General features: G+C 54.3%; 1 protein-coding gene across 2 annotated transcripts in view; it reads right to left on the reverse strand.

Annotated features, from left to right (window-relative positions):
- Positions 1-10,221: 10,221 nt before the first annotated feature.
- The window catches only part of ZBTB17 (zinc finger and BTB domain containing 17), a 38,028-nt gene continuing 21,094 nt past the window's right edge, over positions 10,222-27,155 (reverse strand). For both annotated transcript variants that reach the window (XM_084652020.1, XM_084652021.1), the window contains 11 exons: positions 26,991-27,116; positions 22,428-22,672; positions 22,198-22,340; positions 21,159-21,459; positions 17,951-18,038; positions 16,552-16,668; positions 14,353-14,473; positions 13,189-13,319; positions 12,544-12,759; positions 11,836-11,925; positions 10,222-10,752 (listed from right to left, as the gene is read on the reverse strand). In XM_084652020.1, the coding sequence (XP_084508146.1) occupies positions 10,487-10,752; positions 11,836-11,925; positions 12,544-12,759; positions 13,189-13,319; positions 14,353-14,473; positions 16,552-16,668; positions 17,951-18,038; positions 21,159-21,459; positions 22,198-22,340; positions 22,428-22,672; positions 26,991-27,116 (1,844 nt within the window). In that variant the 3' untranslated portion in view covers positions 10,222-10,486. The remainder of the gene's footprint in view (positions 10,753-11,835; positions 11,926-12,543; positions 12,760-13,188; positions 13,320-14,352; positions 14,474-16,551; positions 16,669-17,950; positions 18,039-21,158; positions 21,460-22,197; positions 22,341-22,427; positions 22,673-26,990; positions 27,117-27,155) is intronic.

Raw genomic sequence — 27,155 nt, forward strand, 5'->3', positions numbered from 1 at the left:
ACGGCAAGCATCCATGGGGCAAAATAGAGAGAAGAGATAGGGGAAGGAGGAACAGGTACCAGTTCCTGTGGTCATTGGACTTGTGCTTTTTCTCCATGTCCTCATGGGAAAAGCAAAGACCCCTACAAAGGTTGCAGTACTCAGGAAGGCTAAACCCAGGTACAGAAGTCCTTCATCTCCATTTGTTTGTCTTCTGATGCTGATACTCCAGGAAGGGGCACGAAGCACAAATCCAGACCCTGCAGGCCCACGAGTCTCTGTCTCTCCCTGGGAGGAGGGGCAACTTTCAGATTCCGACCAGGAAGCAGGAATAGGAGGAAAAACTCTAGTTGGAATTCTTTGAATCCATGCTTCAGAGTGGAGTATCCAGTTCACAATCCCCTCCTGAGGACCCTCTTGATCAGAGAAGAGGCACCAGCTGAGAAGAGCAATGACGCCACCTAGTAGTATCCCGCAGGATAAAACATGGAACTTGGAATTCCTCTGGACTCAGCCACAGTGGATGTGATCAACGAGAGAAGGGGAGTTCCCAGGAAAGCAGGAGAGCCAGGTGGCTAAGAAGTGTCACCAGGTGCACTAGTCCTGATCAGATTTTGTTTCCCAAAAGCCAGTGTGACAATGATGTCCTTAGTTAAGGACACAGAGATACCAAAGGGCTGCATAGACAGGAGATGGGACACAACACTCAGGAGAAACTTTGCTTCCTCCATCCCTGTGAGCTCTTGATGCATCCACATGCTTAGCCTAAGCAGTACTGGCCTGTACAGATGGCCTATCCTTCGAATACTGGAAATGCCTTTGTTGGAGGCCATGCTCAGAAATATCTCCCTTTATTTCTGACTCTTCTTGGGATGCCTTTCAGGAATCAGCAAGAACCAGGGGCTCCAACATGCTGTCAGCGTGTAGGTGGTCATCCCCAACCATTTGCAGAGTGTTGGCTCAAATTTTCCAGCAAGGGTGTGCACTGGATCTATTCAGTTCCGCTTCCAGATTTATCCTTTCTCTCACCCCAAAGGACCCTCAGGAGAGTGGGGAAATGCAGTCAGCTCTTTCACCTCCTGCAGATGTGATAGAAAGGGGACAAAGTTGGTACTCTCCTTCCCAGTTAAAAAGCAATCCAAGGGCACAGGGCACTGCTCAATTGAGAGTGTCTCCTTAGGTAGAAGAGGTCCCAGAATGCTTCAGTCGGCAACCTAATAAATACCAGAAATCTCATTTATGAGCCAAGGTATATTGGATGTCACACACTAATGCTTTCCTGATGTGATCCAAAACATCCTGAGATAATTACAGCAATACTTCATAATGGGAAACCCAAATTCCTTCTGAAGTAGCACAATCAGCTTGAAATCTACATAATAGTTTTTAGTGAAAAGTATTTTCAGTGTGATTGGCCCGAGTCCCCTGTGACAATTGTGGTTTTGCAATCACACTTTCCTTAGTTTTCAAAAATGGTTTTCACCCCTTATTGCTGCGTGAAAGACCCACACAAGCAGGGGCTGATGCCTAAACAGGAGAAGCAGTGAAGGTGCTGTCACATGCACAAAGCAAACAGGAGGAAAGCAGACAGTACATGTTTTTTCTCCAGTTTCTTGGGTGCTGTTTGTACGAGTAGTAGTTTTGTGTGTAACAAGCAGGTAAACACGTTCAGATGAGTATTCACTTCATTGTGCCCCCTTTCACTCTTGCAGCACCACTGTGACATCGCGAGTGCACTTAATACTATTCTCTGTAGCTTGCTCATTCCCCCAAATGACTGGGAGGCCCAGTGTGCAGGACTGCATCTTGCAAATGGAGCGCACTGTTCAAAAATTGGATAATCCATTACAAATTATGTAGCACTTCTGAAGCACTGACAGTGTTAACACTGTACAAGTCACAAAATACAGACCCCTCCTGCCCTGAAGAGCTTACAATCAATGTACTTTGGGTGTATGTACAGGAGAAATGTACCCTGTTTAGTTTGATAACACTAAGCCCTGATCCTATAGGAATAGCACCACTGGGTTCAGTCATAGGCGTGGAGCCTTAGTTTGGTTTAAATTATTTGATTTTATCATGTACTACTGAACATGCTGTAATAATGCTGTAAAGATAATGGAATCAGGAGACCTCACTAAAGCAGCTACTATCAAACCTTTGCTGAGAAATGGGGCAGATACTGCCCTTTATTTATGGTTTCATTCAAGGCCAGAAAGGACCATTAGGTCCTCCAGTCTTACCCGTATATTATAGGCTATTAAATTTAATCTGATATCTCTATAAAACCCAAAGACTTTAGTTAGCTCTCCTGTGGACTATAAATTTTTAGTCTTTGTGCCACAGGGCACAGGCAGAGGACAGGGGAGGCCCAGGTGCCACCAATGCCCAAGGCAAGAATCTGGGGAGAAGAGCAGATGTTTAAATGACCTCTGTGCCTACGGGTAGGCAACATGTCTTTTGCCAGTCCACAGTCACCATGGGCAACAAGCATAAAAAGACGGATTCTTTAAACCTAGCATGGGAACCTAGTGAAACACCGTGATCCCTGGAGTGGGAAATCCAGGCCATCCCAGCACAGGGTAGAGAGTGGGGCTGGGAACACCCAGCATCACAGAGGTAGCATGTGACTAGAGCCTGTCTGATGGTAATGCAGCATTGCAGTCGGCATACGCATGACAGAACTTGCATTCATTGGAGGAGGGATTAAAATACCCCCACATGAGTACCCACTTTCTCTCCTGTCCTACCCCAAATTCTGTGTTTAAATTCCTCAATCTTCTCTCCTTAAACCCAATCCTTCCCTCCCTGCATTCTCCGAAGTCAGCCTACTTCCTCCCTTCAGGCCCTCCCGGTGCCTGCACCCTGGTTCTTCCCTTGGCCCATTGCTGTCATGCAATTCTGGTTGAAACTGACCGTCTCTCACCCTGCCTGCTGCCGGTTCCTAGCTCAAGCTTTTGGTGGGAAACTGGCAGCAGAGAAGTGAGTTACGTTGCATTATCCACTTTAGACAGAGCCTTAGATGTGGCCAGTTTCCCAGCCTCATCTGCTTGGGAACTAAACCGCTGCCAAAGGGCTAGCTGGCTGGCTGATCTTTGGGGCAGAAGTGGCTAGAAGTGCTTTGTGACTCTGCCCATCCATGCATCTCTGCATCCTTGGGTTTGCTTGTGCTGAGCCCCTTGCTGAGAATTCTTGAGACTGAGCTTTCCTGCTGTGGCTGTTGCATGGAAAGATCCTGTAGCCAGAACCAGTGCACGGCTGAGGGAATGTTGCTGATGTGTGAACCCTGCCCCGTACACAGGTGCTTCTGGGATTCACCAGCCCTTTTAAAGCCATAATTGGGTTTAACAAGAAGGAAGTGGAGTATCTGTTGTGCAAAGGGGAGAGGGGCTGTGGGAATTGTCATGCTCCCTGGATGGTCTGTGACCTGCTCTCTTCTCTAGCCAAATGCAATGTTATGGGCTGTGGGCCATACAGCTTTCGTGCACTTTCTTGCACCCCAAACCCTGCTTTTCCTCCAGCATTTATAATGGTGTTAAATATAGAAAAATGTTTTTAATTTATAGGGGGGGTCCGCACTCAGAGGCTTGCTGTGTGAAAGGGGTCACCAGGACAAACGTTGGAGCGCTGCTGCTCTAGTGGGTGTAATATCAGCAGGCTGCAGGGCGGAGAGAGGCTGTGGGCTCGGGGTAGGTGTGAGGGGTATCTTCTGTTCTACTCGGGTACTTGGACCGCGCTCACACCAGAGTAGCCGAGTTCCTTCCATTCGTGAATTCAGTGACGTGACTGACAGCTGTCTCCTGCCCACTTCGGAGCATGTGGGGGTTAGAAAGCCCCAGGATTCCAAGCTAGAGTTCTGGGCAGCAAAGGACCCAGAAACAGCTGGAGGCCACTAGACCCACAGGAAACCAGCGTGGAGGGGGTAAAGGGAAGAAGAAGGCCTGGTCTATACTGTGAATTTTGCCATATAGTTATATTGGCCAATTTCTAGCATACACGTGATTTTGCTGCTCTAACTTATACCAGTTCCATGAATGAAATAAACTACACTGGTAAAAGGATTTTTAAACCGGTATAATTGCATCTGCACTAGGACTGTTGTGGCTATAAAAACATCATAAAAAAAAAAAAATCCCCTGCCCCCTTAACTTACCTTACTATCGGGGAGAGACAAGGTGGGTGAGGTGATATTTTATTGAACCCACGGCTGTTGGTGAGACAGACAAGCCTCCAACTTCTCTCTCTCACCACAAGAAGTGGGTCCAATAAAAGATTTTTACCCCACCCACCCTGTCTCTCTAACCTCTTGAGAGGGACAGCTCCACAACTCTGCCAGTGACAAGAGTTTGTTTAAAGGCTGTTCCAAAGACTAGATTTGCTCAAAGCCTGTTTGGGGCTTTCCCCTGGGTCTGTGCCTGATCAAAGAGGAAGTTAAAGGTGTTTTGTTTGTTGAAACCCAGCAGACAAGCGGGGTTGGGATTTGGTTTCTCCTTAGAAAACAGAAGAAACCTGAGACTTTGACCCTGATTACACAGGCAGCCGAAGACTTGGCTTTCTGAACACAGAGGCTCAGTGATTTGTGATTTAACTCACACCCAAGGGAAAAAAGAACCTGATTCAAGATAATCCATATAAAGGAATTTGGAGAAATTGCAATTTGGTGCTATGGTTCAGCTGGGAGTTGTGGGGGGGGGGGGAAGAGGGGGGTGTGGATAATGGAGGAAGCCAGCACTATGGAGAAGTTTACATTTGCATCAGGATTAAAATTCCTTTGTATCCCATGTGAAGATTGAATTTATCCTCTAAATTAGATACAGAAGCACTGCAAGGGCCATCTGAATTTTCTATGTATTTTTTTAAATGTAAAATCTTGGCTTTGCTTTTTTAAAAACCCCTCCTCTTTGAAACTTCGGCTGGTGTTCCAGCTCGCTGGGTTCAAGAATGGCTGGCCCAAGACAGCCACACACGTGTCTGTCCTAGGCCGGAGTTAGGCCCATGCATCACTTAAACCCACTGCATAGGCCTCACGCTGGCCCCCTTCTGCCATGCTGTGGATTAGGATTGTGATCCAGCAATGCAAGGCTCTGCTCCTACCATCATCTTATCCTCTGCTGAACTAGCTTTGACTCCTGACCTGGTTTGACCCCATGAGCTGCTCCCAGAATGTGTCCTCTTACATGTGCTGTCCTAGGCTGTGCACTATTCCACATGTTGTCTTACAAGGAGGGTGTGTGGTAACCAGAGGGTGCAAGCCCTGCTCAATGAATAGCTGTGGATATAAAGAGCTTTGAGATCCTTGTTTAAAATGTGCCAGGTTGAGGCCAGGCAAGGTCCCCTTTATCTCAAGCCCCTTTCTCCAGCATGCTGTTTCTCTTGCTCAGCAGAGTGGGATTCCCCTGGTACGATTCTGGTGAAGTGTCAGCTCCTAGATGGGCCTTGGAGACACCTGTCTCTCCAACAGGGCCATTGGCTTTTCCCTGCTTTCAGGGACAGCATGGCCATGATCAGACCCCCAGAATCCCTTGACAGACCCCGTCAGAGATGATTGTGCTAAGCTGCTGCAGAGCAGCAATGGGTCCCTGAGCATTAGCTCACCCTGGGCTTTGCTGCTAATCAGCCTCTTCCTTGTTCCAGCTGCTGGATCTTTCCAGTGAAAGAACTGGGAAGAATCTTCTCGGGCCTCGGGGCCAGCAGGAGTTCATTAGGGTGCCCTTTGAAAAGGGGGAGAAGGTGCTTGTGAAAATCCAGGTCAGCGGGCGACGTCGGTGAGTCTTACAGCTATCGAAGTAGCAGCCAAGAGCTGCAGTTGTGGACCAGGCTCTGCGTTGCCCCAGAACAGAGAGAGGTCCTGCCCCGAGGAGCTGCAGGTGCCAGCAGTGCAGGGGCCTGCTGGAGCAGGGTAAATTTCACCCAGCAAGATGGAAAAAGCCCTTCCATTACATCAGCCAACCCCTCGCACCTTGCAGGAAGGTGCACCATGGCTCACCCGACCTGCTGCCAGTCAGAACGTAGCTCGCAGCCCCTGGGATTTGCTCTCCCTACACAGCACGACAGTAATGCCCTGGGCAGCAATCCCAGGGCTGGTTTTGGTCAGTTTTACACTGGAATTAAATAGAAATTTGTATTTCAGTTCTTGTGGGCGTCGTCAACCTTCCATCGAGCTTGAAACGGTCCACTTAGCCGGAGAGCTCCCATAAAATCCACTGAGCTGCCGGTCTTGGTTCCTGGGTGACCCCCCTCACGGCTGTATTTAAATGCCTAGGAATATCAGCGCATCCCTTAGAGAACAGGATTGGCCAGTCCAGTAGCTCCTCTGATCTGCCTTGTGGATATTGGTTTAGTGAGAATCATTCCGAAACCAGTACCCTGTGCAGCTGCTCTTTGGAGTGCTTGGGCCATTGTTTCCCCTAGCCCTGCCTGCATGTGATCGTGCAGTAGGGTCCAACTGCAATTTGTGTGTGAGAGCGAGAGCCCCCAGCCAGTACTGTGAACAGCAAAATCCCTAGGTGCCTTGGACTTGTTCTGTAAAAAAGCATGGCTAATCTACTTAGGCTGCAAAATGTATATCCCACAAATACCAGCTGGTTCCGCTGCGGGGAGGGGAGCGTCTCTCAGCTACAGGGCTCTAAAGAGATTTGTTCATAGTGCTGAGACATGATCTGTCTGGAAAGCTGCCCCCCCCCACACCCTATAGACAGAAGATCAAAGGCTTAATTCACACAGTTGCTTGATACGTCTTCCTAGCCGCCCTAACGGGGTTGCTTGTGTCAGCTTTTTAAAATAGCTTGAATGATGAGGGATTTTACTGGGGCTGAATTAAAGTTGCTTCTCTGATAGTTCCCAATCCCAGCAATGCAGCCACCCTCCTACCCAGACAGTGAAGTGCCCAGTGCCAGCTCTGGGCAGTCCATGTGACCTGACTCAGAGTGAGGTGGGGCTGGGCTGGGAGCTAGTTGTGAAAAGATACGTGGGGGGTGGCGCATCTTTACCATGTTAACAAAAAAATAAAATCCTCACTCGTTTCTGCTAGAATGAAGACGGTTGAGTTAATGCTGAGGGACTTAATGCCCTAGAGCAGCTAAGTGGGGGGCTCTGTGTGACAGCGTCCCGGTGCAGGGTCTTTGGAGAACTTTTGAACAACGGCTGAGTTGCCAGCAGGGCTGTTAGCTGGCTCAAGAGGGTTGCCACTTGTCTGGTTTTTCACCCAGGTTTTGGCTCATGTGTCTGGGGGCAGAGCCGGAATGGAGAGGGGCCAAGAGCTGGGGGGTGCTACAGTCCTGGCCGGGGCTGAGCTCTCAGCCCCCTGCCTTCCCCATGGCCCCAACCAAGCTCTTTCTCAGTCCCCCGATCCTGGCCAGGGCCCCGTGGAGGTGTCTTACCTTAGCCCTGCAGGGGAGGAAGGCCGAATGGTGCAGTCAGTGGTTAGGGTCCTCGGTAGCAACCCCCATGTGCAGCGCTCTGCTCTGCTCTGCCCAGCTTGTGTGTTCCTGGACACGTCCCTGCCCTTCGCCAGGCCTCCTCTGCGCACTGAGAGGTGCGCGGCCCAGAGCCAACAGCAGCCGTAGCCCACTGGAGCCCCGTGCAGCAGAGCAGCCCACCCATGTGAGCCAGGCCCCACAGGGTACAATCCTACAGGCCACGTTTGCCTCAACACCTTCCCTTCCATGCCCCTGCAGCCAGGGCCCAGCGCCTTAATGGCGGGTTGCACCCTAGCACCTACCTCCCCCCCAATTCTCCAATTGACCTTTGCAGCACTGTTACCTCTGCTGCCAACCAGTGGAACCCCCCTCCCCAGGTCATGGCAGACAAGGCCCCTGCCTGCTTCAGCCCGTCCTACAAATCCTACAAAGCCCCCCTGCTGATCTTGGACTAGAGCCCCCTGTACAGCTCGGTGCAGGTAACCACAGGCGTGTCCCTGAGGTCTGCTCTCTTCTCTGCACCCTGTCCCCATGAGCGCCTGGACCACAGCCAGCCCCCTGCTCCCACAGCCTTATCTCCAGTAATAGACCTGGCTTTGCTCCCGCACCCAGATTTGCGGTTGTAACATCAGGTTCCTGCAATTTAGCCCCTCTCTGAGGTTGGACCCAGCAGTGGGATTGCATGTGCTGTACTGCAGCCTACTGGACAGACAGGGAACTGCAGGCACTGACTGCCTGATTTGCTTGCAGAGACGAGCTGGCAGGTTGGGGATTGGCACCTTGGCCACAGGCAGGTCAGTTGTTTGGTGCAAACTGCTCCCTGCCAACACCACTCGTGGGGGCAGGTGACAGGCCAGACCTGCAAGGCTGAAATGCTGAGAGCCGCCAACCCAGCTTTGCCCACCCGTGATACTGAGCCTCCTACACTAGCTGACCGACTCAGTGGCATCAAGCTAGGTGGGGCATGGGAAACTACTAAGGAGCCAGGGTCACACTTCGCCCTTGGTGTCTGTGCTTACTGGCCCTTGCACAGCCTTAGGGGACTCTGGGCTCCTGTAGGTGCCAGACAATGGCCCCATTACTCATGCACACGTTGTGCTGTGCCTGAGAGCAGGGGCCACATCCATGGCCCAGGGTCCCATTCTGCACTGTACAGGGCGCGTCCCTGTGCCTGTCGGGGCCCCTTTGGGAGGAGTGGTGCATTGGGAACATGCATCTCCCTCTAGCTGCCAGGGCCAGCGGTTGAGTTTGTGCAGAAACCCTCCCAGCCAGACACATGCCCTTGCTGTGCAGTGTTGAAGCTGGGGCTGGCAGGGCCCCGCCCGTGAAATCCCCATCACTGGAGCAGTTTGCCAGGGGGCTGCACGCTGATTGGGCAGAACCCCTTGGAGAGCAGGTAGGTATCAAGTGTGGCTGGTGGGCCTGGAGTAGGGGGAGCTGGTTTCCTACTGGGGGAAGGTGCTGGCTCAATGGGCCTGCAGCATGAAACTCCACAGCCCAGGTGGAGGCAGTGAACTGCCAGTGCCCACCTTGGGGAAGCAAAGGGCAGCTGGAGAGGAGGCCAAGCTGCAGGGCCCAATCTCACCTGGGCCCCCTGTGCTGAGACAGCTCCCCCTGGAGCAGGTTTCAGAACCTGCAATACCCAGGGTGGACACAGCCCAGCACAAGGGAGACAGCACAGGCCTCCCTATAGCTCCGGAGCGAGATCACTGCAGTCGCTCCCAAACTAAGTTGTTTTATAACAACGTCCTTCCCCTTCCTGGGCTCTCAGACAGGTCGCTCTTCCCCCTGTACCTCGCCTTAGCTGCTGAGTCCTTGAACAAGTGTCACTGGCCAGAGTGAATGCACCTGCACAGGGAGGGGGCCAGCTGAGCAGCTGGTTCCCCCTTTCGCCTCTCCACTGTTTCTCATTCTATGAATTAGCTCAGCCCCCCGCATTTAACTGCCTTGTGATCAGCCCTCCCTGCCCTGCCCGAGGCCCAGTTTGTAGGGCCAGTGACCCACAGGTACAAATCACCGAGGGATGATGTGGAATCCCCATCACTGGAGGGTTTTAAGAACAGGAAAGCAAACCCCAGTCAGGGATGGGCTAGATCAGTGGTTCTCAACCCACAGCCTGCAGGTGGCCCAATCAGCACACAGTTGTGGCCCATGTGACATCCTCAGGGCCATACAAATAGTATATATATTGTGTGGATGCGGCCCACATAACACACAGAGGGTTGTATGTGTGGCCCACAATGGTAAAGATGTTGAGAACCACTGGTCTAGAGGATACTTGTCCCGCAGCAGTGCAGGGGCTGGACTAGATGGCCTATCGAGGTCCCTCCCAGCCCCACATTTCTATGATTCTAAGGCGCAGCAGCAGGGGCTCCCCTAGACGGCCCTTCGATCCGGATGGGCCTGAAACTGGCTCCATGGGAGGTGTCACAACACCGAATGAGCTTGTGGGCAGCAGATGGGGATGAAGTTTTGTCTGGCCAGCGTCTTCTCGGGCTGTGCAAGCTTCTCTCAGCCCAGCTATGCTGCAGTGAAGCTGGGCCAACTCTAGCCACCCAAGCAGAGAGCTTTTTCTACAGTTCTCACCCTACAATCCCCCTTTGTTGGGCCAGAAACACCCAGTAACATCCGGCAGTCTCAGGAGGGTAGCACGGCCCCTGGCCACAGCACATGGCTCAGCCCCGGGCCACGGGCTTCGCCCGAGACTGGAAGCAGAAGTGTAGCTCTGCAGCTGGCCCTAAGTGCTCGGGGAGGTTTGAGTGCAAAAGGCAGAAAGCAGAGACGGCACCAATCGGCCGGGGAGGGGGGTCGGTTTTAAATAGGATTTAGAAAATAATGGATTTATTTTTCTCTAGATATTACACAACTTAGTGCGGATTCTCTCATTACAGAAATACATTTTTTACATCATTCCATGGATCTGTCTTTAAATAACTGGTCAGGACGTGACCAGCAGCTGACTCAGCAGCGCCCCCATGTGCGCTCCTGCTTCTTTTTCAGACCATTAGTAGCCAAATGCTGTAGCATGATCGGTCTCCTCTCCTGGTCCCCACTCCCAGGGGCGTCCTGACTGGCCCGGTGCTGCTGATTCACTCTGCAGGGTTCTGGCACTCCTCAGCCATGGGGGTCTGCACCTCCGCCCCATCACGGGCTCGGAAGAGCAGCTCCCCTGACTGAATCACTTGCTCAGCCTGCCACGTGGTGGCGGCTCCGTACTGCTGGTAAAAGTCCGTGTCTGCCTGGAACATCACCAGGGCCTGCGCCGTGTGGATCCGCACATGCTGGGCCAGGCTGTTGGCATCCAGGAACTTCTCCCCACACGAGTCGCAGGCGTAGAGGATCTGGGTGTTGGGGTCTGTAACGAAGGGGGGAAGTGACTCACCCAAAGGCCGTGCAGACGGACAGATGCCCTGGGAGCTAGGGCTGGGACCCTGCCCCTGTTCACACACAGCATGACCCTCTCACGAAAAAATCCACCCACCGGGGGAACAGTCCCCATCCAGGGAGTGCAGGAGGAACCCAAAGGGCTGAGTTCTTTACACACTAGCCCGGCCATAGCCCTGGAAATCTCCAGGGAACCACCCTGCCCGGTCCCCAGGGGATGGGCTAAACAGTTAGCAGGGATGGAAGGACTGAGGAGAGTGTTCAAATCCAGCCAACCAGAGGCCAGGGTTCCCCACGAGCCCTTGACAGCAGGAGTGCTGCATTGCTTGCCCCCCCTACCCCGCAACTGTTAAAAACACTGTGAGGATCCCGTGCAGCCCAAGGTGTTGCCCAGCCTCCATCACCATCAAGCCTAGACTCCAAGGGCAGAAGGCGCCAACTTGCTCTGCTCTGGACCCCATCCCCATGGGCCCAGCAGACAGGAGAGTGGAGAACCCTGAGTCTTCTGATCCTTTAACGGCCCGCGTGGGGCTCTGTGTCACCCCAGATCTGCAAACAGCTGCCTTCACTTTGCTGAGCTCAGCGGGGAAATAACTGCGGCTGCCTCCTGGTGCGAGCGGGGCCAGCAGAGAGGGGCTGGAGACATGAGGCGCAGGCAGAAGGATGTTGCAGAGGGATCAGGCATCTCTGTGCTGGAGCATTAAGCCCTGCATCAGTGAGAACGGCTGCAACGCCAAGCTGCGAGGACCTGCTCCGAGAACAAAGGGAGCCCTGCAAACCCCTGCAGTGAGTCAGCCCAGAGGCTCCCGGCCAGCGTGGGGAGGGTGCATTGACGGACACTCCCCAAACATATGGGCTGCTCCTAGAACGCCACTAGACCACTGGAGTTCAGTATCTCCTCTCTGGGACTGAAGCAGGTCCCAGGTTTGCTCCCCTTGGAACAATCGGTACGTGGCCGGGAAATGCCCCCTATAGGCTCAGGAGTGGGAAGCCCCCATGTGCACAGACTGGCGTCTCCCCTCCCCCAGAACGCAGCCCTTCAGCTGCTCCTCACCTGCTTCCTGCACCTGCTTCACAGCCTTGGTTATCTCTGCCTTAAGTGCTTCGGTCTCGTCTGCCGTCACGGCGGCTGTCACGGGGACCACTGCAGTTTGAGGAGGGGAGAAGGAGGGTGATTTGGCTTGAATGAACCTCGGTGCTCAGCCACCCCCTTCTCCAGCCAGGCTGCCGGCTGATCTAGCTCAAGAGCCCATGTGGGGTCCACAGGTACAGTCCAGTCCCTGCCAGTCCAGTCCCCTGTTCCATGCAGGTGCTGGCGGAAGGGGACAGCTCCACCGGCCTAGAGAGCAGGGACAGCTGGTTCAGCAGCAGGGCGGGTGTCCCACCCCATGCCAACGAGCATGGAGCCAGCCCTAGGAGCAAGAGCGGCACTCCCTCGGCAGGCGGTTCTGACTTTGGCTGCTGCTGAGCCTGCCAACAGGTGGGCAGTTAGTGCCAATGCGGGGCGTGAATTGGCCAAAGGACCTACAGGGCAGCCGAGCTGTGTTCAGATGGTAACGACCCCCAGCCATGCTCCACAGCGCAGCAGACTTGACCCAGAGACCGAGAAGGGGAAGGGCCCTGGGACCCCAGGGGGAGGCGAGATCCTCGGAGAGCCGTAGCTAGGTTTCCCTTTGGTGCAGCAGGCCCCTCCCGCCCCACACCCAGTGCAGGGAGGGTGGCTCCCGCTCTGCTAACAGTGCAGGGAGACTCCCAGGCTCACCTGTCAGCTGCGTGACCGCCGTGGCTGCCAGCGCCTCCGTGGCCAAAGTGACCATGTCGTCTGAGGCCACGGTGACGATGTTGACCTCGTCGCCTTCCTCCGGCTCCAGGATCTTGATGCCGGCCTTGCCCTGGTGCACGGTTTTCACGTGGGAGCGCAGGTTGTCCACGCGGTTGAAGCCGCGGCCACACTTGTCGCAGAGGAATGGCTTCTCTCCTGCACGGAACCAAGCCCCGGCCTGGGTTAACTCTGCAGGGAAACGCTACAGGAGCGGGGAGCGGAGATGGCTCAGGGGCAGGGGCAGGGCCAGGGGGTCAGTCACAGCCTGTTGGATGGACGCCCAGGTCGTTTCAAGAGCACAGAATAATCAAGACCCCAAACATGGGTGAGGAACAGGACTGCCAGGATCCCCCTCCCCACCCTCTCCCAACCCAGCGTGTGCCTGGCTCTGACCCATGGTATCTCCCCATGGCTGTGCAGGGGCAGAGCTGCTAATGAGTGGGACATGATTCTTTTCCAGTCGGGTCGCAAGCAGGTGCCCGGCAAGAAGGGCCTTCTCCCCATGGGTTTTCCAGGTTGCGGGGCCCAGCAGTTTCCAGGTGGGTGAAGAAGCTGTGTCTGCCGGAAGGGGGAGGTGGGACCCACCGGTGTGGATGATGATGTGCTTGGAGAGGTCGCCCACATTCACAAAGGCCTTGTTGCACACGTTGCATTTGTGCGGTCGGATGTTGTCGTGGTGACGGATGTGGTTGGCCAGCTGACTGGACTGGACGAACCTAGTGGGGAGGAAGGGGGAGGCCATTAGTGGGGAGCCGAGGGAGCTGGGTGCAGTCCTAGGACCCCAGCACAGAGATCAGTCTGACGCATGGGCCTCCCCTGAAAGCAGAGAGAAGGCCTGGTTCAGAGCCTACAGCCTCTTCACTGAGCTGACCCAGTGCAGCCTGCAACGGCTGGGAGCATGCGGCAGGTGGGCACCTTGTGCCCCCAGGTTCCCATCGCCAGCCCTGCCCCTTTAAACCGGAAAGAGACGGCATAAGCTCACATGCTCGGCTCCCATCAAATGGCCCCCGAATGCGGAGCCTCATCGTAACAATCCCCAGCCCTGGACAGAGAATCATTCTGACAACATGCAGTCAAGCATAGGCCAGGCCAAGAAATGGCAAAATCACACCCCCCCACCCCGCACTTTGTCCAGTGCCAAGTGGCGCACGTCCTGGCACAAGCAGAGATGGGCCTGGACTGTGCTCTGAAGGTTAGTCCCTCGGAGCTAAGAGCCCCACTGAGAACCCTTCGCCTGCGTCCCCTGCCATGTGCAGCCCAACCCCGCAGCTGATCTCAGGACCAAGGGGTACCAGCGAGGCTGAGAGGAGACCAGCTCCCAGAGAACCAGGGCCCAACCATAGAGCTCTGATCTCCCCCACTGCGGGCACCCCCTGGGAATGGAAGCAGTCCCTTGGCACCAGGCTGGCAGACCCCTCCCATCCTCAGCTGGGCACAACAACCCTTGTGCTTCACTGGCGATTCCCCAGACTAGTCTGGCGCTCACCCCGCTCCTCCCCAGGACCATAAGGGAAAGAAAGCGCCAAACCAACGAAAGCAACTGTTCCTCTGCCAGGCCGGAGCTAGATCCTGTGCAGCGGGCGAGGTGCCCAGGCTGCAGGGAAGCAGGAGCACACGTGGGTAGCAGGGGATCCCCACGGGGCGGCAAGAATTGAGCCCCATTGCTGTATTTGCTGGGCTAAGATCCAGGGCTGCCTGGGAGGGAGGCGGGGCCCAGCCAGGAGCCTGGGAAGGGGGGCGGGGCCTCACCTCTTGCCGCAGCGCTCACACACGTAGGGTTTCTCTCCGGTGTGCTGGCGCACGTGGGCGATGAGGGAGCTGGCCTGCGTGAAGGCCTTGCCACAGATCAGGCACTGGCAGGGCTTCTCGCCTGGGGAGAGACGGGGAGAGCTCACACAGCTCAGCAGCCAGACGCAGCAGCCCCCAACCCCACCCATGCCTACGGCCAGTGGGGTGCCACCCCATCCAGCTGCCCCACACATGGCCATAGGGGCAGCGGTCTAGAGATCCTGAGGGCTCTGCTGCTTCAGGCCTTTCCCAAGCTGGTGGAAAGAGGCAGCTCACTTGACCCCTAGGGGCCTGAAATGAAGAGCTCTGGGATGGACGGACATGGGCGCTTCACACGTGCTTGGGAGGCCCAAAGGGACACATGAGCCGCTCCGAGGAGCCGACTCTCATTCAGACATGGCACAACATAAGAATAGCCAGACTGGGTCAAACCCAAGGTCCATCTAGCCCAGTGTCCTGTCTACCGACAGTGGCCAAGGCCAGGTGCCCCAGAGGGAATGAACAGAACAGATAATCATCAAGTGATCCATCCCCTGTCACCCATTCCCAGCTTCTGGCAAAAAGAGCCTAGGGGCATCTCTGCCCATCCTGGTTAATAGCCATTGATGGACCTATCCTCCATGAACTTATCTAGTGCTTTTTTGAACCCTGTTATAGTCTTGGCCTTCACAACATCCTCTGGCAATGAGTTCAACAGATCGACTGTGCGTTGTGTGAAACAATACTTCCTTTTGTCTGTTTTAAACCTGCTGTCTCTTAATTTCATTGGGTGACCCCTACTTCTTGTGTTATGAGAGTGGGTAAATAACACTTCCTGATTTGCTTTTTCCACTCCAGTCATGATTTTATAGGCCTCAATCAACTCCCCGCTTAGTCCTCTCTTGTCCAAGCTGAAAAGTCCCCGTCTTTTTACTCTCCCCTCACACGGAAGCTGTTCCACACCCTGAATCATTTCTGTTGCCCTTCTCAGAACCTTTTCCAATTCTAATATCTCTGTTTGGAGATCTACACGCAGTATTCCAGATGTGGGCATGCTATGGATTTATACAGAGGCAATATGATATTTTTTGTCTTATTATCTATCCCTTTCCTAATGTTTCCTAATAATCTGTTTGCTTTTTTGACGGCCGCTGCACAGTGAGTGGATGTTTTCGGAAACTATCCACGATGACTCCGAGATCTCTTTCCTGAGTGGGAACAGCTAATTCAGACTCCATCATTTTATATGTATGGTTGGGATGATGTTTTCCAATGTGCATTACTTTGCATTTATCAACACTGAATTTAATCTGCCATTTTGTCACCCAGTTTTGTGAGATTCCTTCGTAACTCCTTGCAGTCTGCTCTGGACTTAATTATCTGGAGTCATTTTAACGAGCTAAAGGAATGGGCCAGTGTATGGCAGGAGGGGGATAAAGAGGAGACCATGTCTCAGACCAGGCCCTCGGCATGTCTGTCACAACAGCACTGTTCCGTTGCTCATCAGCAGTGTGTCATTACTACCGTCACACTGAGCACATCGGCTTCTTATGCCACTTGCTTGACCCCGGGCAGCCACCAGTCTGTGCTCTGGTGAGTTACAGCCTGGCTGGGCAGGTCAGCTCTATGCTCTCCCAAATAGAGCTCTGGCACCAAAATGGGGTGAGTGTCAGAGACCCCAAGAATCCACCAGAGACTTCGCTTTTGCTGTTGATTTTACATGGAGAGCGCCCAGATACTGCGATGATGGGCAGCAGACCAGGTCTCCGAAGGACCCGGGCCTGGGTGTCCCACTACACTGGGGTACGCCGAGTACATACATATGCTCTGGAATCCCGGGAGGGGGTAGCACAGGCCCCTGGGCGTGGGGCGGGAGGGGGAGTGTTCTGAAGGGCTGGAAACACACAGCTGTTGTGTTTGTGCACACAGGAGACCCCACTGTTTGTTGCACAACAGACACGCGAAACCAAAGCCTCTTGGCAGCTACTGCTGGCACTTGGCAGAGGTCCGAGAGGAACGTGGCCCTGCAAAGTCAGCCCGGCCCCAGTCCTGCTTCTTGCTTTGCTTCCCACCAGCCCCTGCTGTCTCATCGGCAGAGCTGGAGCTAAGTCCAGCCCCCGGAGCAAGAGGATGGGGGTCTCGGGGCCTGGTCTCTCGCTGGCCCAGGCTGGGGGTCCCTACCTGTGTGAATGCGAACGTGCCGCTGCAGGGCCCCAGGGTCTGCAAACTGCCTCTGGCAATGCACACACACGTACGGCTTCTCTCCACTGTGGATCCGCAGGTGCCTCTTCAAGTTCCCTTGGAGGACCAGACAAGAGGGAGTCAGTAGCCCAGAGGGCTCTGCGTGCATGAGCGCTCCCCCCACCCCCTCCAGACTGGCTCGCTCGGTATGTGCTCAGCCGGTGAGAAATCCTCTTGCTCCACGCCCACGGGCCCAGCTAGCAGCCGGCACCAAACGAGAGCGGGCACTTTCCATGGCCTCATGCCTCCTTAGCTTTCCATTTCTGCTGAGGCCACAGGGACGGGTATTGTTCATAGAATCATAGAATATCAGGGTTGGAAGGGACCTCAGGAGGTCATCTAGTCCAACCCCCTGCTCAAAGCAGGACCGATCCCCGACTAAATCATCCCAGCCAGGGCTTTGTTCAGTTACTGAGTGCAACATTCGGGGAGGCCCCGGGATTTCTAGCCTGTTTCACAAATACACACTGGCTAGTGTGCTCTCAGCCACACTCAATGCAGCAGGAAGCGAGGGATCCATGTTATGCCATGAGGGGTGCTTTGCGTTGGCAAATAGCAATCCAGGGTGGCAGAAATGGCTCAGATCAAGAAGTGACTCCCACTGCCTGACCCTAGCAGTGGCTTTAGAGGATTTTAGATTTAACTCCCCCACTGTATTAAATGCTAATGGGCAGCGTTGTCAGCTCTCAGGTTGGCAGCACAGGTCTCGCCATATTTGGTGTTCTTCTTAAAGCCCCAGCTCCTGGAGTCAGGTGATTACACAAGAATCTCAGCTTCCATTTTAAAAACCAGAAATTTTCTAGCCTTCATGGCTACAGAGAAAAGCCTGGAGCTCTGACCCCTAAAGGCTCAGACACCTGAGGGCAAACCACCACCACAATTTCATTATTTATTTCTGTTTAAATCATGCATGTCTTAAGCCCAACTCATGATCTTTTGGGGCCTGACTCATGATCCTTGAAGTCTTGGGGCTGATGATAGTGAATAGGGTACCAGCTGTCCCTCTGCCACCTTACAAGGGAGCTAGGCTTGCTTCTAGCAGTGCCAGAAGTTCCTTTTGCTAACCTAAGCAGTGCTTTCTTTCCAAGCAGGGGGTGCCCCTGGGAAATCTTGACCTCAAGGATGCTGCGCCCATGCTGAGTATCTGGTGTCTCACTGAGTGTCTCTGAGGTCTGGTGTCTCACTGAGGAGTAGCTCACCCCACCCCTAATGCTTCTTCCCAAGCCAGCCTAAGCATGCAAAGCCGCGGCCTCTACTCTAGGTGGCGCTGTCTGCAAATGCCAGGAGACAGCCAAGCGTGAACACGCTTGTACCCAACCACCTGTGCCCCATATGGTACCTGACGTGGTGAACTGCTTGCCGCATTCCCGGCACTTCAGTGGCCCGTCCGCGATGTGAATCTTCAAGTGCGCCTTTAAATTCCCCACCTGCAGGAAGACAAAACAGCTCCTTTGAGCCTTGCTGCCCTCTGGGAACAGAGGGATTGCTGTGGGCAGCCCCGTGTACATTAGAAGCACGTAGGTGGGCAGCATTTAGGGTTGCCAACTTTCTAATCACACAAAACCGAACACCCTTTCCCCCTGCCCTGCCCCTTCCCAGAGGCCCTGCCCTTGCCCCACCCTTTCCCTAAGGCCCCGCCTCCAGCTCACTCCATCTCCCCTCCCTCTGTCACTCACTCTCCCGCACCCTCTCCCCCACTCACTTTCACCAGGCTGGCTCAGAGGGTTGAAGTGCAGGGATGTGGGGGGGGGCGCTTAGGGCTCTAGCTGGGGGTGCAGAATTTGGAGTGGGGCCGGAGATGAGGGCTTTGGGGTGCAGGAGGGGACTCAGGGCTGGGGATGGGGGTTGAGGTGCAGGCTCCAGCTGGGGGTGTAGACTCTGGGGTGGGGCCAGGGATGAGGGGTTTGGGGTACAGGAGGGGACTCAGGCGTGGGGTAGAGGGTTGGGGTGCGGGTTCTGGCTGGGGATGCAGATTCCGGCTAGGGGTTTGGGTTCTGGAGTGGGACCGGGGATGAGCGGTTTGGGGTGCAGGAGGGGGCTCTGGGCTGGGGCAGGGGGTTGGGATGTGGGCTCCGGGAGGGAGTTTGGGTGCAGGTTCCAAGCTAGGGTAGGGAGTTGGGGTGTGAGAGGGGTGCGTGTTCTGGCCAGGTGGAGCTTACCTCAGGTCGTTCCCGGAAGTGACCGCCATGTCCGGTTCCTAGACAGGGGGCCAGGGAACTAGACACCACCCCCTCAGCTCCCATTGGCTGTAGTTCCTGGCCAGTGGGAGCTACGGAGCCTCCCTGGCCCCTGCGCCTAGGAGTTGGACACGCCAGCCACTTCCGGAAGCCACACGGAATCAGGGCAGGCAGGGAGCCTGCTTTAGCCCCACTGCGCCGCCAACCGGACTTTCAATGGCCCGGTCAGCGGTGCTGATAGGAGCTGCCAGAGTCCCTTTTTGACTGGGCATTCCGGTCAAAAACCAGACGCCTGGTGACCCTAGCAGCACTGCAGTGACAATGTTAGCGTAGCACAGACGTGTGAAATCTGTTAATCCGCCACTGCTTCGTCCTGGGTTCGTGCTGCATACTCGTGGCAAACCGGCATTCGTGCTGTACCCAAATCTGGCCTTGGGGTTCAGGTGCTGGACCGGGGGCATAGGTTGAGCTCCAGCTCTCTCGAGAAGAGGGTGCTGCGGCCTCGCGGACAGCAACAGCTTCGGGAGCGAGATGGAGAAAGGCAGAGGATGCAGCGTTTGCTGGAAACGATCCCATTGCTAGTCCTGACATACGACCGACCTGAGCAGGGGACTGGCTCCCTAGGAACACACTGGGTGCCCAGCACATCCAGCCCCACTCAGCACCTACCTAGAAGCTGAATCTTCACCTCCTGTACTCAGGAAACTCAAGGGCATGGTGAAGAGAACCTGATATCAAAGAGGACGCTGAAATATCAGCTCCATAATAAAATACCCCTGGAGGTCTGGTTAAGGTGTCCGCACAGCTGTGAGCCAGTGCAGCCCAGCAATCCAGCATTGCTACCTAGACCAAAGCCTGGCAAAGGTGCCCGCTTTGGTACGGTGCTTCCTTCACACAGACTTGGCAGGATATCAAGAACCATCATCCTGGTCTGAGAGGAAACATCAAGGGGCTGATTGTCTTTGGTTCTGGCTGAGCTCAGGCAGTCTGATGTCAAAACCAGAAGCCACCCAGGCACGGGGCACAAGCCTGTGTTGAAATCAGAAGCTGGCACCATAGAAAGAAAAGGAGTACTTGTGGCACCTTAGAGACTACAGCTCACTTCAGACCCCATAGCAAACAGGAGATGCAGCCCAGAGAGACCCATTTACCGCGATCGGCCTCCCTCCAGCGGCTCTGGATTCGAGGCTGGTGAATGCAACCCAACCAGCAACTTCTCTGGCAGACAGTGTTAGGATAAAGATATTCAGGCCTATCTGCAAAGGCCTGTACTTTAAGAATTTAGGTGTATTCTTATCACTTGGCTAGTTCTAGAAGTATAAAAGAAGAATCAAAATCACTGTCTGCTGGTGTAAGGGCCTTCTCTTACTGTGACAATCTCAGGCCCTGTTCTTAGGCTAAGGCCTTTGGCTAAGCAGCAGAGGCAGCCATAAGCTAGGAAGCGAACAGTCACATCCTCACATTCCAAACCAGTCACATTGAAATAAGGTGTTATTGGGCTGTTAGGCACTATCAGGACAGGATTGTATTCCTATCACCTCCAGAGAAAGGGAAGTGCCTAGAAAATGTAAAAGGAAACTTAGTTTGATAGCATCCTGTCTGGCAAGAACTCACTTATCAGTAGCTGGGATGTGAAATCCTCACTTCTGTATTGTTTTGTCATTATAGTTCCCACTTTGCTGTTGTTTGTCTATATAATCTCTGTCTGGTTCTGTGATTGTTCCTGTCTGCTGTATAATTAATTTTGCTGGGTGTAAACTAATTAAGGTGGTGGGATATAATTGGGTACATAATCATGTTACAATATGTTAGGATTGGTTAGTTAAATTTCAGGAACATGATTGGTTAAGGTATAGCAAAGCAGAACTCAAGTTTTACTATATAGTCTGCAGTCAATCAGGAATTAGGGGGGTGGGGGTGGGCATGTGGGTGAGGGAAATGGGAACAGGGAATGGGGGTAAGAAAATTGGAATCATGTTTTGCTAAAGGGGGAAATGGGAACAGGGAATGGGAGTAAGGAAGTTGGAATCATGTTTGGCTAAGGGCAGGAATGGGAACAGGGACACAGGTGTAAGGCTCTGTGGTGTCAGAGCTGGGAAGGAGGATACTAAGGAAGGAAACTGGAATCATGCTTGCTGGAAGTTCACCCCAATAAACATCAAATTGTTTGCACCTTTGGACTTCGGGTATTGTTGCTCTCTGTTCATGCGAGAAGGACCAGGGAAGTAAGTGGGTGAAGAAATAAGCCCCCTAACAGACAGAAGGACAAGCAAGTCTGTGGTGGGGGTGCTTGCTGCCCACAGGCGCTGGGGGTGCCCCTGGAGGTCCTGGCAAGCTGTCGGAGAAGCTCCCCAGCCACTGTCCACTCACCTGATTGAATTTCTTGTCACAGTGAGGACACTTGTGCTCCTTGTCTGTGTCGTGGGTCTCCAGGTGGCGCATCTTGGAGGTGGGATCGGAGAAGGAGCGCCCGCAGTAGTCACACTGGTAGGGCTTTTCCCCGCTGTGCACCAGCTGGTGCCGTTTGAGGTTGCCCGAGGTGGTGAAGAGCTTGCCGCAGTCGTCACACCGGTACTTGGCCTCTCCCGTATGCCGCTTCTTGTGCAGGTTCAGCAGGCTGATGAGCCGGTAGCTCTTGCCGCACTCTTCGCAGCCATAGGGCTTCAGAGGGCTGAAAGAGAGATTCAGAAGGGACTGAGGGACTCCACACGGCAGCCAGGTGACTTGTCTGTTCAGGACAGACTTTTCTGATCCTTCTCCTTTTGGCAGCTCTAAGATCAACTCTCACACAAGACACCTGCCTAGAGAGTCAACATAGGCATGTTCTGGAATACCTCCCTGCATCAAGACGTCAGCACCAGAGACTAGGACTCCAGTGGGCAGTAATGGGTGAGCTCTGCTGTAGCCAGGCAGCAGAGATGGATTGTTCCCTGGGTCCAAGAGACTTCACCCCTTTAGAAGCATTATAGTGAGCCGGGGCGAAAGCAGGCAGAGGAAGAATTAGACAGTGCATCAACCTGGCTGAGCGGAGTTCACTCCGTTAGCAGCCCCTCACTCCACCTACTAAGCCCTTTCAACCTCCCAGCTGCTGGCACGCAGTGATGGGATCTGCAGCCCGTCCAGGCATCCCCAAGCTAGGGTGAATCTAGCTAACTTGATAAAAATAAAAGTGAGAATGCAGCAGTGCAGGCTGCCCAGCCAGTACGTATGTGGGGGGCATCAGGTGGGCTTGGGCAGCCCACAGCACACTTCTGTTTTCATTGAGCTAGCTAGATTAAAGCTAGCACGGGTACGTCTACATGAGCTGCAGCTCACACACCTGGCTGCAGTGCAGGCCGGCACTGACCTCAGCTGCAGCGAAGAGCAGGCGCTCACTGGCACGTTGTTCTTGGTTGGCAGCAAGCCGTACCTGTGTGTCTTCTCGTGGGCTTTGCAGGCCGCCGGGTCGGAGAACGCTTTGTTACATTCCCTGCAAGAAAAAGGCTTTTCTCCGGTGTGGATCCGGATGTGCCGCTTGAAGTTACCGGTGTGCGTGAATTCCTTTCCGCAGTCCTATGGACAAAGACACACGAAGTAAAGAACCAGCCCCGCAGTGGTCCAGGGGAACTAAGGCCCCGGAGGAAGCTGCTCTGGCCTTACCTCACACTTGTGAGTCACCGAGCCGTAGGCTTTCGACTCAGTCCTGTCGCTGTAGGTGCCTGATCGCAGCAGCCTGGCTTCCCCGGAGTTCTCCTGCCCGGAGTCTGTGCCCCCTGACTCGTTATCCTCGGGATTGTCTCCGTTTTCCAACCGTGGTTTCTCTTCCTCTGAGATTTTGGCTTCCTCCTCTTCCTCCGCTGTCATCTCCTCCTCTTCCTCCTTCCCTTCCAGCTCCACCTCCATTTCTGCAGGTTTAGGAGACAGAGGGATGCTGAAAACCAGGAATAAAAGGTGGGAGACAAAAATTCGACTGCGGCATTGCACATGGTTCATAAAACAAGCCTGGACACTCGGGAGACAAAGACCCTGGTGTGAGAGCTGGTTGGAAAAGGGAGTTACACCCCCAGGGGACATTTTGAGTTTTTGGCAGAAACAAAAAATCAAAACCTGAATTTTTTCAGCTGAAAACCAAAAAAGTTTGGAATCTGACAGGCAGCCACAGCGCTGCAGGCTTCCAGTCTCCTCGAGATGCCAGGCTCCTGGCTTAGACTCCGTCTGCCATGCTGGGCCACAGCCCCTGCCCTGTGTGAGGGGAAGGGGTGCTTCACAGCAGTCACATGGCCACAAAGCGTCAGGGGAAACCAAGTCTGACCGGGGAGTCCAACCCAGAGCAGGGACTGGGAATATGAGACACCAGAACTACAATTCCTATGAGGTTCCATGGGGTTTTATTTGAGAATTGAAACATTTTGGTTTTCAGCTACTCGGGTTGATGGAAAAAAAAAAATCTAAATTTTTCCATGGAAAGCAGACCCTGTTTGTGCAAAATTTTGTTTAGATGCCAAATTGTTTTTTGGCAAAAATAGGTTTTGATGGAAAGCTTCCAACCAACCCTGCTATATATAGTTCCTAAATATGGGTCCCAGGCTTAAGGGACCAGTGATGGGATATGGCTAGTGATGAGCTGCCAAAATCTTAACAACCAGTTCCCTCCTCACCCCACGAGGGGGTCGTGGCCCGCCCCCCGGGACTCCTGCCCCATCCCCCCCAGCATTCCTTGACACACCCCCCCCGGGGACCCCTGCCCCATCCACCCCCCTCCCCTGTCCCCTGACTGCCCCCAGAACCGGGCAGGAGGGTCTCGTGGGCCACCCTAGTGAGTGCCCACCCCACCCTGCCCCTAAGAGCCAGAGGGACCTGACAGGGGGCGAGGTGGGGAGCCCCGGGGGTGCTTACCAGGGGAGGCTCCCAGGAAGCATCCGGCAGGTCCCTCTGGCTCCTAGGGGCGGGTGGCGGCTGCTCCCCCACTGATCACATCAAAAATGGCGCCTTAGGCACTAGCACCCATGGGGAAAATTTGGTGGGTTCAGAGCACCCACCGGCAGCTCCCCGCCCCATGCCCGGCTCCAGCTCCGCCCCGAATGCACCGCCCCCTCCCAGTTTCCCGTGAATTAGCTGTTTGCGCGGGAAGCCTGGGAGGGCTGAGAAGTGAGCGGCAGCTTGGCGCTCAAGCCCTGGGAGGCGGAGGTGAGCTGGCAGGGAGCAGTTCCCCTGCGTGTCCCCTGAGTTACCTGCTGCGGCACGGGCCGCCCTCCTCGCGCCCCCCCACCTCAGCTCACCTCCGCTCCACCTCCTTGGGCCTGAGTGCGAAGCTGCTGCTTGCTTCTCAGCCCTCCCAGGCTTCCCACGCGAACAGCTGATTCGTGGGAAACAGGGGGGGCGGGGAGAAGCAGAGTGGGGCGGTGCATTCGGGGAGGAGACAGAGCGGAGGTGAGGTGAGCTGGGTCTGGGTGGGGAGCTGCCGGTGGGTGCTCTGCACCCACCAAATTTTCCCCATGAGTGCTCCAGCCCCAGAGCACCCATGGAGCCTAAGGCACCACTTTTGGCCGGTTGTTAAATTTAGAAGCCCTGTTAGAACCGGTTGTCCCTCGTGGGACAACCGGTCTAAAAGGGCTTCTAAATTTAACAACTGGTTCCAGTGAACCGGCTCCAGGTCACCACGGGATACGGCCTTTCACTTCTAGGTTACCGATGCAAAGAGTCGGGAGTGACTGAAAGATCTTCCCCCTGGTGTGCTGTTTGGTGGCCCCCCAGTCTGACGATCTCAGTTCAGTTCCCATTGGACAGGTGCTTACACAGCAGTAAATCCACCATCAACTGAGTGGCTGGCAGGCTCAGCAGTTTCCATGGCCTGAATGGGAACCCAAGCTATGCCACCACGTGGGAGCGGGGCAGGCTGGCAGGACAGCACCGGAGAGCTTGCATTGCTGTTGTCTGTGGGGTACCTGTGCTGTACATAGAAGGCTCCTGTTTCCAGGTCTGTCCATTGTTCAGCACCTACTCCCAGAGTCTCTTGTACAAATGCAGTTATATGGCCATGCAAATGGGCCTCTAACTGTCACTTCTTGCCGAAATTGCTACACCTTATAAATATGATAAAGGACGTGTTTGGCATTTAAAGAAGCAGTGCATGAGGAGTTTGGGGCTTCTGACCAGCCAGCCTTCCCCACGCCCGTCAGAGGTAAAAGTAAGCTGGTACGCCCCGGTACGGCGTACTGGTAAGAGCCGGTGCGCCGTACCAGACCTGGCTTTCCCAGAGGGCAATTTAAAGCCCTGCGGTAGTGGCGGCAGGACTGGGATTTGAAGGGCTCTGGAGCTCCAGTCGCTGCTACCGCCCTCGCCCTTTAAATCCCCGCCACCGCTACCCCAGGGCTCGGGCAGCAGGGCTCAGGCGGGGATTTAAAGGGCTCGGGGCTCTGGCAGCTGCTACCACAGCGGAGCCCCAGGCCCTTTAAAGCTCTGCCAGAGCCCAGAGCCCTGGGGTAGCAGTGGCAGCCAGGAGCCCCCAGGGCTCCTCATTGATTTAAAGGGCCCGGGGCTCCACTGCGGTAGCGGCAGCTGGAGCTCTGGGCCCTTTAAATTGCCCCCGAGCCCTGGGGTTTCGAGCCACCTCTGCAGCTGGTAGCTCGGGGGTGATTTAAAGGGCCCTGGGCTCCCATCCACCACTACCGCAGCTGGAGCCCTGGCGCTTTAAATCAAGATTGAAAGGGCCCGGGGATTTAAGGCCCTGCCTCTTCTGGTTGAGGCCAAGCCCCCTGCTCGGGACTCCGGCGTACCGGTAAGTCCTCTAACTTACTTTCACCCCTGACGCCCATACACTTCCTAAAGTGCACAGAAGTTGGAACTGATTTGATCCCTCCGTGCCCTTCTGGTGTTTGTGTGCTGGAGCAGCAGAGAGGGCTCAGGGAACAGGGCCACTCAGATCTGGCGTCCCCAACATAATTCAGGACTAATGTGCTGCCTGGGACATGGGGCCTCTCTCATTGCTTGGGATGTGAGATCTGCAACCGCTTTAATGGAAAAAGTTGTCTAGAGTTACTGTAACTTCTCTATGTGCCTCTATTAAAGCTACTGAAATGCTTTTACCAACATCAGAGGGATAGCTGTGTTAGTCTGTACCCACAAAAACAACGAGGAGTCCGGTGGCACCTTAAAGACTGACAGATTTATTTGGGCATAAGCTTTCGTGGGTAAAAAAAACCTCACTTCTTCAGATGCATGGAGTGAAAATTACAGATGCAGGCATTTTCATACTGGCACATGAAGAGAAGGGAGTTACAAGCAGAGAACCAGGGTTGACAAGGCCAATTCAGTCAGGGTGGATGTGGTCCACGCCCAATAATTGACGAGGAGGTGTCAATACCAAGAGAGGGAAAATTGCCTTCTCTGCGCATGTCAGTAGATTTATGCCCGCGTCTGTAATTTTCACCCCATGCATCTGAAAATGTGGGTTTTTTTACCCATGAAAGCTTATGCCCAAATAAATCTGTTAGTCTTTAAGGTGCCACCGGACTCCTCATTCTTTTTCTAACCATTCTTGGTGTTTCACAACAGCTCCCCCGTGCCTGGCTCACCTGCCCAGCTGTGGTATGCTGAAAGGCTAGGTTTCCTCCTCCTCTAGGGGTATTAGCTTTTTGCCAGCATGAAAGGGATCTAGGTTTATGTATACAAAACCCAGGGACGTCCCGTGCTTTCAAACAGGATGTATCTAACAAGCAGGATGATCCTCAGTTCCTCTATTTTCAAATGTAAGCTCCTGCACCAATGAAAACTACAGCCCTTAAAATTCCCAACTTAAGCGCCAGCTATTTGCTGCTCAGAGCAATGCAATCCTGATGTACTTGACAAACTAGACAGCCCAGGCTGCAGGTTTCATGGCCTGCTGCAACAGCAAGGGCTGTACAGCATACAGTGACACCTGTTCCAATCCGACTTCACATCCTTCTGTGGCATTCCACTCGGGCCTGTTCCCTGTGGAGCAGCCAAGTATCTGGGCGAGAACCAGAGGGAGCAGCGAGCTCCACACTGGTGAAATCAAACACACAGGGCAGAAACATCTGACAAGTATGGGGGTGTAGCCATGAGGAGCCTGGGGTCTGGAGCTATTCCTCTGTGCCAAAGGACGCAGAGACGACAAAGTTGGATGTAAGGGGGGGAAGTTACTGTCACTACTTTCATTTCAAAATGGCAAACCACCATCCTGTGCCAGCTGTAGGTCAGCACCTTGCTCTGAACTCTGGGAGGAGCTGCACTTTGCAGCCGGGCTGGCACTGTTGGGCCTGGTACCCTCTGGCTGCTGGCTACTGGGCATCTCAGAGGGAGAGTCCTCCCGTACAGCGTCGCCTGGACCTAGAAACAAAGAAGAGCACGTTCGAACCATTCACTGCG

The sequence above is a fragment of the Lepidochelys olivacea genome, assembly GCF_965140295.1.
Source record: "Lepidochelys olivacea isolate rLepOli2 genome assembly, chromosome: 18".
In the NCBI taxonomy this organism is placed as follows: Eukaryota; Metazoa; Chordata; order Testudines; family Cheloniidae; genus Lepidochelys; species Lepidochelys olivacea.